General features: G+C 38.1%; 1 protein-coding gene across 5 annotated transcripts in view; it reads left to right on the top strand.

Annotated features, from left to right (window-relative positions):
• The window catches only part of CEP192 (centrosomal protein 192), a 139,324-nt gene that overhangs the window by 18,876 nt on the left and 108,020 nt on the right, over positions 1-12,428 (top strand). For all 5 annotated transcript variants that reach the window (XM_048221598.2, XM_048221596.2, XM_048221597.2 and 2 more), the window contains 2 exons: positions 2,181-2,233; positions 5,429-5,549. In XM_048221598.2, the coding sequence (XP_048077555.1) occupies positions 2,181-2,233; positions 5,429-5,549 (174 nt within the window). The remainder of the gene's footprint in view (positions 1-2,180; positions 2,234-5,428; positions 5,550-12,428) is intronic.

Below are 12,428 nucleotides of genomic sequence, written 5' to 3'. Positions count from 1 at the left end.
CTATTATCACCAGTCATTTTTGTTCCTTAATTTATTTTAAAAAATTGGTGAATTATAAATTCTAAAATTATTGTTTCTAAGAAAACCAAGTTGAATGCTTTGGAGTCATTTGAACAGTTGCTATCAAATTGGATCTGGGAAAGAAACTACGAAAATGCGGGGAAAATTGTAAAAACTAAGTAATTTATAGACTTCTGCTTTCAGATTGCTTCTGAGTACTCTTTGTTCTCTTTTGTCAGAGAAATTAAAGCTAGATATTTTAAACTATGTATTGTATTCTTAGGTAGTGAAGATGGCATGTAATTCGAAACAATGATTCAGTACTTGAGCCCATATTATAGGATTGATGAATGAATGTACTTTGTATGTTTTTCTTAAAAATCTTAGTGGATGTTTGTATTTCTCTTGATGAAAAGCGTCAAATATATACGAAAGTAGTGAGAATGGTATTAACTCTTCACACTTACAAGCAATAAAAGAAAAAATTGGTAAATTGAACTTCATTGAAGTTGAAAACTTTCATGCCTCAAAAGACTAATAAAATAAAGACAGTGAAAAGGCAACACAAAGGTGAAACAGAATATTTGCAAATCATATATATATGTCTTACAATTCAATAAAAAAAATACTGTAAAATGGGCAAAGGATTTCAATAGACATTTGTCTAAAGAAGTTGTAAAATGGCCAATAAACATGAAACAATGTTCAGCATCTTTAGTCATCAGGGAAATGCAAATCAAAACCACGAGTAATCACTTTACATCTACTATAATAGCTACAATCAAAAAGTTGGAAAATAGCAAGTGTTGGTGAGGCTATGGAGAAATTAAAACTCTTATTCCTTGCTGGTGGGTATGTAAAATGAGGTAGTTACTGTGAAAGTAGTTTGACAGTTTTTTCTCCCATATGAGCTAGCAGTTCCAGTCCTAGGTGTATACCCAAGAGAAGTGAACAAATATGTCCCCACAAAAATTTGTACCTGAATATTCAGAGCAGCATTAATCACAATAGCGAAAGAGTGGAAACAACTCAAATCTCCCATCAAGTGATGAATGGATAAATAATATGTAGTGTGTCCATGCAGTGGAGTATTACTGAGCCATATAAATGGAGTGAAGTATTGATATGTACTATAATACAGTTGAACTTTGAAAACATTAGGCTAAGTAAAGGAAGACAGATACAAAAGGCCACATGTTTTAAGATTCTGTTCATCCACAGGCATCTGTAGACACCAAATCGGCAAATCCATAGAGACGATTGATTAGTGCTTGTGAAGTCCAGGGGAAGGGGAGAATGGGGAGTGACTGCTAATGGGTACAGTGTTTCTGGAGTGATGAAAATATTGTGGCATCCAAGAGTGCTAATGGTCGCACCACCTTGAGAATATACTAAAAACCACTGAATTGAATGCTTTAAGAGGGTGGTGATTTCATGGTATGCAAATTTTATATCTGTTAAAAAAAAAAAAACTCATATACTTATCCCACAGTCTCAGTTAGTATAAGATTTAGTCATACTTGCTTTATCTCTTCTGTTTTTTTATTCCTTTTTTCTGATATTTTAAATCTCAAGTATCATTTTATTCCTACATATTTTAGTATGCATCTCTAAAAATACAGATATTTTCTTACATAACCACAGTGCTGTTAACACTGCTAACAGACTTAACAGTTTTTATTATCATATAGTACTCTAGTCCATATTCATTTTACTAATTATGCAGGTTGGTTTGCTTGAATTGAAGTCCAAGGAAGGCTACCTTATGTTATGGTATATTATTTGTTGTGTGTCCTAAGTCAGTGCCTGTTGAAAAAAGCTCAGTCCGTTACCCTGTAGATTGTCCCGTGATTTGGATTTGTCTGTGTGCTTAGTCATGCTGTCATTTTTCTTGTTTCTCTCTTCCCCATATCCTCTATAAAGCAAAAGTTAGCTTTAGAGTCTTGATTAGATTCATATTCAGGGTTTTTTGGGGCATATGTATTATTTTTCATACTTGCCCACTATGACAGTTTTTTAATTAAACTGACCAATGGTAAGTTCCTATACCGTCATTTAAAAGTGCTCTATTCTACTTAAGGGAAAAAATGTTTAGTTCATTAATTTGCTATTTTTAGGGGTTATTGGGTATTTAGTTGATAAAATAATTTGGTCTCAGTTATTTTTGTTTTCTCAAACAGACTCACCTGTTGATTTTGGTTTACAATCATGGATGAATAATAAGGAGAACAAGGTAATCTTTTATATGTTACCAATTTCTAGAGTGTTATTGGGAGAGTGAAGGTTCCTATTTCGCATGCGTAAGTGTTAGATACTAGTAATTTTAGTTAGAAGTCTTGTACTTTAAATAGCAGAAATCCACGTTACTGCTTCAAGTAATCAGCACGTGAGAGTAGTCTTGGTCCAGGGCTTCCTGTGTCATCAGGACTTCTCCACCTTTGCTCTACTTCACTCCTTGCTGCCTCCCTCTTGAAAGATGGCTCCGGGAGGGTAAGGGTTTCTCTTTGTTTTGTTTATTTTAAAATTTTATTTTATTTTATTTCTTTTTAAGATTTTGTTTATTTGTCAGAGAGAGAGAGAGCACTAGCAGGCGGGAGTGGCAGGCAGAGGGAGAAGCAGACTCCCTGCTGAGCAGGGAGCCCCATGCGGGACTCGATCCCATGACCCTGGGATCATGACGTGAGCTGAAGGCAGGCGCTTAACTGACTGAGCCACCCAAGTGTCCCTCTTTGTTTTGTTTATTGTATCCTGAGTGCCTGGCACGTGGTTGGCACTCAGTAGTTGGTTGAATGGTCAGGAGGCTGTCTTCATTTAGAGGCACCCAAGCCTACATTCTTAAAATTTGTGACCGAAAAAAGAACACTGAGGGGCGCCTGGGTGGCTCAGTCATTAAGCATCTGCCTTCCACTCAGGTGACGATCCCAGTGTTCTGGGTTCGAGCCCTACACTGGGCTCCCTGCTCAGCCGGAAGCCTGCTTCTCCCTCTCCCACTTGCCCTGCTTGTGTTCCCTCTCTCGCTGCCTCTCCCTCTGTCAAATAAATAAATAAAATCTTAAAAAAAAAAAAAAAAAAAGACCGAGATCTTTCTTTGAGGGTAAATTAAAAAAAAAAGGGATGACAACTGTAATGAGCTCACTTGGGTCATAAGTTCTCCCCTGTGTAAATCACCGTGCCAGGGGCTGGGTTGGACTAAAATACTGTTTGTTGCGCCTGCACTGACATCCGCTTCTTTGTGTGTTTGCGTGTGTGAGTATACATGTACATCAGCGTATGTGTGTATGTACAGAGAGGAATGCAGCTGACAACCCCACCAGGTCCGTATGATGTAAAAAGAGGTGGGCTCCTCAAAGGAAGGGGGGCTTAGCAGAGCAACAGTTCATGTCCAACAGAAACAGTTAATAGGGATTTCAGGCCTGGAGTCTGGTGTTTAGAAGAGTTGTTTACAAAATACCAACAAAAAGGTCTAAAGAGTTATTTCAGGGTGGCAGTCGGTAGCTTGTTGTCCAAATCCAGTCTGCCTATCTTTGTAAAGTTTTGTTGGGACACAGTGATGCCCATTTGTTTCTGTATCGTTCTGGGCTGCTTTGTGCTACCATAGCTAAGTTGAGAAGTTGTGACAGAGCCTTACAAGGCTGACAAAACCTGAAGTATTTTGCTAGCTGACTCTTTACAGAAAATGTTTGTCGACTCCTGCTCTATGCATTTGCTCCTTGTATGTAACTGCTAACAACTTTCAAATTTGAGAAATGCTTTTTAAAGGAAGTTCAGGTGTAGTCAAATTGGAATTAAGGTAGATAACATGATTTCTTGAACATTTAGAAGACATGGTTTCTAAAGAGAAAGAACATAACTTTTCCTCATGGTAGGAAATTTGCTTTTTTAGGATGGCTGAAGAATTGGCTTCTGAAAAGTATTAGAAATCATTGATCGTAAGAGAGGGACCATAAAACTGGAAAGCAGCAATACAAGTATAGAAACATGAGATACTGATAAAGAGGAGATGACAAAGTAAGAGCAAGAGGAAGAGAAATATGTTAGAAGGTGTAGACCAGAGGGAGCTACTACTGCATCTGACTTGGTGTGGGGGGGGGGGGCGGTGGGGTGAGAATAAGCTCTTTTTAATTTAATTAATTTTAAAAGATTTTTTATTTAAGTAATCTCTACACCCAACAGAGGGCTCAAACTCATAGCCCTGGGATCAAGAGCCACATGCTCCACTGACTGAGCCAGCCAGGCGCCCCAGCTCTTTCTTATTTTTATTTTTTATTATTTTTTAAGATTTTATCTATTTCTTAGAGAACACAAGCAGGGGGAGTGGCAGAGAGAGAAACAGGCTCCCCACTGAACAGGGAGCCTGATGCAGGGCTTGATCTTAGGACCCTGGGACCATGACCTGAGCCGAAGGCAGATGCTGAACCGACTGAGCCAGCCAGGCACCCCTCTTTCTTATTTTTAATTAAACTATAGTTGATACACAACGTTCTCTTAGTTTCAGGTATACAACAAAGCAATTCAACAACTCTATACATTATAAATGCTCTCCACTGGAAGTGTAGTTACCCTCTGTCACCATGCAAAGTTATGACAATATTATTGACTGTATTCTCTATGTAGTACTTTGCATCCCTGTGACTTATTTATTTTATAACTGGGATTTTGTACCTCTTATTTATCTGTTTCACCCATCGTTCCAGTCTCTCCCCTTCAGGAATCACCACTTTGTTCTCAGATATGTTTGAGTCTGTTTCTGTTTTTTGTTTGTTTGTTTGTTCATTTGTATTTTTTGTTTCCACATTTTGTTTCCACATTTTTAGATCTTTACGAGCATAGTTCCACACTGTTTTCTACAAGTATGCAATTGTATGGAGAGCCCATGTTTTTATCTTAAAAATTGTGTATTTTGCAATCTAATTTTAAAGATGGTATTGTCTGATATATATTTAAAAAGATTTTGAAATAAAGTTGACATGTAGAAGGCATTACCTTTTATTCTGGGCCTTGAATGCTCTTAACAAACTGCTGTGTGCCATTAGGATTTTGTGGTCCTTGGGTTGAGAAGCAGAAAAATCAGTGATTCCAATGTAGGTTTCAGAGTCCAACTTGGCTGTTATCTTCACTTCACTTCCCCAAGCCTTGTATTGTTCAAATTCAGTCACATATTAGTGTACTAACTGTATTACTAGGTCTTCTGAGTTGTGTGCACAATTTGAGATGTTAACTTTTAACAATGTCTCAGTGGGTGGGTCAGGGGAGGAAAGTGGCATGGGGGCAGGAAGAAAGTTGTTGATACACATAAAACAGCTAGAACTTCATTGCCTAAATTGTGAATTACAAATCCTGAGCACATTGGTGGTGCTTTTTGGAGCCTTGTACTGTGGTCTTCATAGTAGTGAGTTTGCTTCTGTTACTTGCATTTTATTTCTTACAGATTGTTGTTCCTCGTGCTGGAGAACATCTTGAAGACAAGAGTACACACAATGACTTAAGCCACACTAGTTTATTAGAAAATGAGAAACTGACATCCCTGACAAGCTTGGAGGACTCTTCTGGTACTGTAGAGTGACTTGTGTTTTCCTCGTCCTTACCTTGCTGCTTCAAGTCTTTCCGCTTCCTCGTTTCAGTAGTTACTGTGCCAGCTTTGACTCCTCCTTTACCTCCTCCCTCCCAGCACTCACATGGCATGTCTCTTGAGTGATGGAATTTTTAAAAACATATTTGTTATGAATCCTGATATGAGTATGCTCATCCGTTAGTTTATTATCATTAGGGTACAGGGTGTAAAGCACTATGTTAAGAAATCGGGGGAACAATGAAATATTTAACCTCTGCTCTCTCAGAGTTCTGCCAAGTGAGAAAAGAGATGCGCAGCTGACTCTGACTACCTTAAGTATATCTCAACAGTACAAATTGTGCAGGAGTCATAGGACGGTGACAGGTTAGTTCTGATTCAGGAGAGTATCTATGAAGCTTTATTAAAAGGAGTGCAGGTTTTCCTTTTTCATGAAAAGACCCGTGATTTGGGAAGGGAAGTATATTTCAGGAAGCGGGACAGCTTCTGTAAAGGCGCTATGGCGGGGCCAGTTTAGACCATGTTTGGAGAAGAGCCAAAATTGTGGTTTTGTGTGGCAGGTTTACAGCACCTGTAGGAGGCTATTTTGGGAAATAGACAAATAGGAAGGGACCAAATTAATTACAGCTTTGAAGGCCAGGCTGATGAACTGAATAAATTTTATTTACACCAATAAAATAAAATAAAATATAAGTTATAAATAATTTTTAAATAAAAATTATAAATTCAGGATAGATTTGCTGCCAAAGTTTTCTGATATTTTTGTGTTATGGAATTGTGACTAAGGAATCATCGACTGAATTCATACAAATCTTTGTTTTAGTAGGCTAGGTATTTAGAGGTGAAATACCGAAGTCAAAAGTTATGAGCATTTTTAAAGCTCTTAACGCTGATTGCAAAATTATCCTCTTGAAAAAGCAGTAACAAGTTATACCATTACTAGTGATTGAGAGTTCTAGTTTTCCCGGGTCTTGCTTGGCTGGGTGTTAGAACATTAAAAACCACTGGTAGTGTTTTGTTTATTTACAACTTTTTGGTTTGATGGAAGTTGAATAATTTTTATTCATATCTGTTGGTATTCAACTTTGCTATATATATTTTTTCCTTAGTTGCTTCTTTCTCAAGATCAGATATTGTTTGAAGTTTCACTTTATACTTAATCATTAGTTCACCTAGAATTTATTTTTACTTCTCCTGTGACAGACTTATTCATCCCTTTTTGATAGTTCCCCATTGGCACACCATTTTCTTTCTTTTTTTTTTTTTTTTTAATTTTTTAAAGATTTTATTTATTTATTTGACAGAGATAGACAGCCAGCGAGAGAGGGAACACAAGCAGGGGGAGTGGGAGAGGAAGAAGCAGGCTCACAGCGGAGGAGCCTGATGTGGGGCTCGATCCCAGAAGGCCGGGATCACGCCCTGAGCCGAAGGCAGACGCTTAAACGCTGTGCCACCCAGGCGCCCCCTTTCTTTCTTTTTTTTCTTAAAGTTTTTTATTTATTTTTTTTGTCAGAGCGCATGCACAAGCAGGAGAAGTGACAGGGAGAGGGAGAAGCAGGCTCCCACTGAGCAGGGAGCCTGACTCCGGACTTGATCCCGGGGCCCTAGGACAACGAGCCAAAGGCAGACGTTTAACTGACTGAGCTACTCAGGCGGCCTAGCACACCGTTTTCTGAATAACCTACCCTTTCCCCACTGATCTTTGATGCCACATTTATTCTAACTTTTGCCATATGCCAGAATTTTTTTCTGTGCTATTCTCTCAAGGAAGATTAAATATTTAGTTTGTATTAGAAGGTTCACAATGATTTATAGATTGAAATTATAAATAGTTTTTTCGCTACGGGTGTTAAAATCACATGGACTAATGACCCATGTGTTTTTATCAACCTTTTTTTAAAATTTTAATTACAGTATAGTTAACATACAGTGTTATATTAGTTTCAGGTATACAATATAGTGATTCATCAATTTTGTAATTACTCAGTGTTTATCATGTTAGGTGTACTCTGCTTCACACATTTCACTGAGTCTCACCAACTTCCCCTCAGCTAACCATCAGTTCGTGCTGTACTTAAAAGTCGGTTTCTAGGTTTGCTTCTCTCTCTCGCCCCGCCTCCACTTGGCTTGTTTGTTTTGTTTCCTAAAATCCATATGAGTGAAATCATATGGTATTTGTCTTTCTCTGACTATTTCACTTAGCATAATACTTTCTAGCTCCATCGATGTTGTTGCAAATGGCAAGATTTTATTCTCTTTTTAAAAAAATTTTTAAAGGTTTGTATTTATTTGAGAGAGAGAAAGAGGACAAGCATGGGGGAGGGTCAGAGATAGAGGTGGACTCCCTGCTGATCAGGGAACCCGAGATCATGACGTGAGCCGAAGGCAGATCTTTAACCGACTGAGCCACCCAGGCGCCCCAAGATTTTATTCTCTTTTATGGCTGACTAATATTCCTTTGTGTGTGTGCATGCGTGTGTGTGTGTGTGTGTTTGAACCACATCTTATTTATCCATTCGTCTATTGATAGACACTTGGGCAGCTTCCATAGTTAGGTTATTCTAAATAATGAGGCAATAAACACAGGAGTGCATGTAGCCCGTGGAATTAGTGTTTTTGTTTTTATTTGTTTGTTTTGTTTTGATTGGGTTAATTAAATTTTATTTATTTTCCCTTATTTTTTTAAATTACTAAAATTTTTAAAATTTAAATTCAGTTAATTAACATATAGTATATAATTAGTTTCAGAGGTAGAGTTCAGTGATTCATCAGTCTTATATAATACCCAGTGCTCATTACATCACATGCCCTCCTTAATGTCCATCACCCAGTTACCCCATCCCCCCAACCCCACCAGCCTTCAGGTTGTTTTCTGTGATTAAGTCTTTTATGATTTGTCTCCCTCTTTGATTTCATCTCGTTTTATCTTTCCCTCCCTTCCCCTATGCTCCTATGTTTTGCTTCTTAAATTCCACATAAGAGTGAGATCATAAGATAATTGTTTTTCTCTGATTGATTTATTTTGCTGAGCATAATACCCTCTAGTTCCATCCACATCCTTGCGAATGGCAAAATTTCATATTTTTTGATGGCTGAATAGTATTCCATTGTGTATATATACCACATCTTCTTTATCCATTCATCTGTCAGTGGACATTGAGACTCTTTCCATAATTTGGCTATTGTGGACATTGCTGCCATAAACACTGGGGTGCAGGTGCCCCTTCGGATCACTACATTTGTACCTTTGTGGTAAATACCTAGTAGTGCAATTGCTGGGTCATAGGGTAGCTCTATTTTCAACTTTTCAAGGAACCTCCATACTGTTTTCCAGAGTAGATGCACAGCTTCCATTCCCACCAACAATATAGGAAGGTTCTCCTTTCTCCATATCCTCGCCAACATCTGTCATTTCCTGATTTGTTAATTTTAGCCATCGTGACTGCTGTGAGGTGGTATCTTGTTGTGGTTTTAGTTGTATTTCCCTGATTCCAGGTGACGCGGAGCACTTTTTCACGTGTCTATCGGCCATTTGGATGTCTTCTTTGGAGAAGTGTCTGTTCATGTCTTCCCCATTTCTTGATTGGATTATTCGTTCTTTGGGTGTTGAGTTTGATAAGTTCTTTACAAATTTTGGATAATAGCCCTTTATTTGATATGTCATTTGCAAATATGTTCTCCCATTCTCTTGGTTGTCTTGGTTTTGTTGACTGTTTCCTTTGCTGTGCAAAAGGTTTTTATCTTGATGAAGTCACAGTAGTTCATTTTTGCTTTTGTTTCCCTTGCCTTTGGAGACGTGTCTAGCAAGCAGTTGCTGTGAACAAGGTCACAGAGGTTGCTGCCTGTTTTCTCCTCTAGGACTTCGATGGATGCCTGTCTTAGGTTTAGCTCTTTCATCCATTTTGAGTCTATTTTTGTGTATCGTGTAAGAAAATGGTCCAGTTTCATTCTTCTGCATGTGGCTGTCCAGTTTTTCCAACGCCATTTGTTGCAGAGACTGTCTTTTTTCCATTGAATATTCTTTCCTGCTTTGTCAAAGATTACTTGACTGTAGAGTTGAGGGTTCACTTTTCGGTTCTCTATTCTGTTCCATTGATCTCTGTATCTGTTTTTGTGTCAGTACCATACCGTCTTGATGATTATAGCTTTGTAATAGAGCTTGAAGTCCAGAATTGTGATGCTACCAGCTTTGGTTCACTCTTTAAACATTCCTTTGGCTATTCGGGGTCTTTTCTGGCTCCATACAAATTTTAGGATTATTTGTTCCAGCTCTATGAAAAAAGTTGATGGTATGTTGTTAGGGATTGCATTGAATGTATAGATTGCTCTGGGTAGCATAGACATTTTAACAATATTTGTTCTTCGAATCCATGGGCATGGAACGTTTTTCCATTTCTTTGTGTCTTCCTCAATTTCTTTCATGAGTGTTCTGTAGTTTTCTGAGTACAGATCCTTTGCCTCTTTGGTTAGGATCATTCCTGGTATCTTATGGTTTTTGGTACAATTGTAAATGGGATCGACTCCTTAATTGCTCCTTCTTCTGTCTCCGTGTATAGATGTGCAACTGATTTCCGTGCATTCATTTTATATCCTGTATGAGTTCTAGCAATTTTGGGGTGGAGTCTTTTGTTTTCTCCGCATAGAGTATCATGGTGTCTGTGAAAAGTGAGTTTGACTTCTTTGCTGATTCAGATGCCTTTTATTTTTTTGTTGTTGTTGTCTGATTGCTAAGGCTAGGACTTCTAGTACTATGTTAAACAACAGTGGTGAGAGTGGGCATCCCTGCTGTGTTCCTGACCTTAGGGGCAAAGCTCTCTCTCAGTCTTTCCCCATTGAGAATGCTATTCACTGTGGGCTTTTTGTATATGGCTTTTATGATATTGAGGCATGTTCTCTCTATCCCTACGCTGTGAGGAGTTTTAATCAAGAAAGGATGGTGTACTTTGTCAAATGCTTTTTTCTGCATCTGGGAGGATGATATGGTTCTTGTCCTTTCTTTTATTAATGTGGTGTATTATAGTGATTGATTTGCAGATGTTGAATCACCTTGGCAGCCCAGGAATAAATCCCACTTGGTCGTCGTGAATAGTCCTTTCAGTGTACTGTTGGATCCAATTGTCCAATATTTTGGTGAGAATATTTGCATCCATATTCATCAGACATATTGGTTTGTAATTCTTCTTTTTAGTGGGGTCTTTGTGTGGTTTTGGGATCAAGGTAATGCTGGCCTCATAAAATGAGTTTGGAAGTTTTCCTTCCATTTCTGTTTTTTGAAACAGCTTCAGAAGAATAGTTATTAATTCTTCTTTAAATGTTTGATAGAATTCTGCTGGGAGTCCATCTGGCCCTGGACTCCTGTTTGTTTGGAGATTTTTGATTACTGTTCCAGTTTCCTTGTTGGTTATGGGCCTGCTCAGGTTTTCTATTTCTTCCAGTTTGAGTTTTGGTAGTTTGTGCGTCTCTAGGAATGCAGCCATTTCTTCCTGACTGCCTCATTTGTTGGCATATAAGTTGCTCATAATATGTTCTTATAATTGTTTGTATTTCTTTGGTGTTGGCTGTGATCTCTCATCTTTCATTTATGATTTTATTTATTTGGGTCCTTTCTCTTTTCTTTTTTTGATAAGTCTGGACAGGTGTTTATCAATCTTATTAATTCTTTCAAAGAACCAGCTCCTAGTTTCATTGATCTCTTCTACTGTTCTTTTGATTTCTAGTTCATTGATTTCTGCTCTAATCTTTATTAATTCTCTTTTCCTGCTTGTTTTAGGCTTTATTTGCTGTTCTTTTTCCAGCTCCTTTAGGTGTAAGGTTAGGTTATGTATTTGAGACCTTTCTTGTTTCTTGAGAAAGGCTTGTATTGCTGTATACTTCCCTCTTAGGACCGCCTTTGCTGCATCCCAAAGGTTTTGAACAGTTGTGTTGTCGTTTTCATTTGCTTCCAGGAATTTTTTAAATTCTTCTTTAATTCTCTGGTTGACCCATTCATTCTTTAGTAGTATGCTCTTTAACCTCCATGTATTTGAGTTCTTTCCAAATTTCCTCTTGTGATTGAATTCCAGTTTCAAAGCATTGTGATCTGAAAATATGCAGGGATTGATCCCAATCTTTTTGTACTGGTTGAGACCTGATTTTTGATCCAGTATGTGATCTATTCTGGAAAATGTTCCATGTGCACTCAAGAAGAATGTGTATTCTGTTCCTTTGGGAGGGAATGTTTTGAATATATCTGTGAAGTCCAACTGGTCTAGTGTGTCATTTAAAGCCCTTATTTCCTTGGTGATCTTTTGCTTACATGATCTGTCCATTGTAGTGAGTGGGGTGTTAAAGTCCCCTACTATAATTGTATTATTGTCAATGTATTTCTTTGATTTTGTTATTAATTGGCTTATATAATTGGCTGCTCCCATGTTAGGGGCATAAATATTTACAATTGTTAGATCTTCTTGTTGGATAGACCCTTTAAGTATGATATAGTGTCCTTCCTCATCTCTTATTACAGTCTGGTTTGAAATCTAATTTTCTTTCTTTTTTTTTTTTTTTTTAAAGATTTTATTTATTAATTTGACAGAGAGAGAGACAGCCAGCGAGAGAGGGAACACAAGCAGGGGGAGTGGGAGAGGAAGAAGCAGGCTCCCAGCGGAGGAGCCTGATGTGGGGCTCGATCCCAGAACGCTGGGATCACGCCCTGAGCTGAAGGCAGACGCTTAACGACTGAGCCACCCAGGCGCCCCTGAAATCTAATTTTCTGATAAAAGGATTGCCACCCCAGCTTTCTTTTGATGTCCATTAGCATGATAAATGGTTTTCCACCCCCTCACTTTAAGTCTGGAGTTGTATTTGGGTCTAAAATGAGTCT

The sequence above is a fragment of the Ursus arctos genome, unplaced genomic scaffold (genome assembly GCF_023065955.2).
Source record: "Ursus arctos isolate Adak ecotype North America unplaced genomic scaffold, UrsArc2.0 scaffold_34, whole genome shotgun sequence".
Taxonomy (NCBI): Eukaryota; Metazoa; Chordata; class Mammalia; order Carnivora; family Ursidae; genus Ursus; species Ursus arctos.
This window is presented reverse-complemented; position numbering and strand designations above follow the sequence as displayed.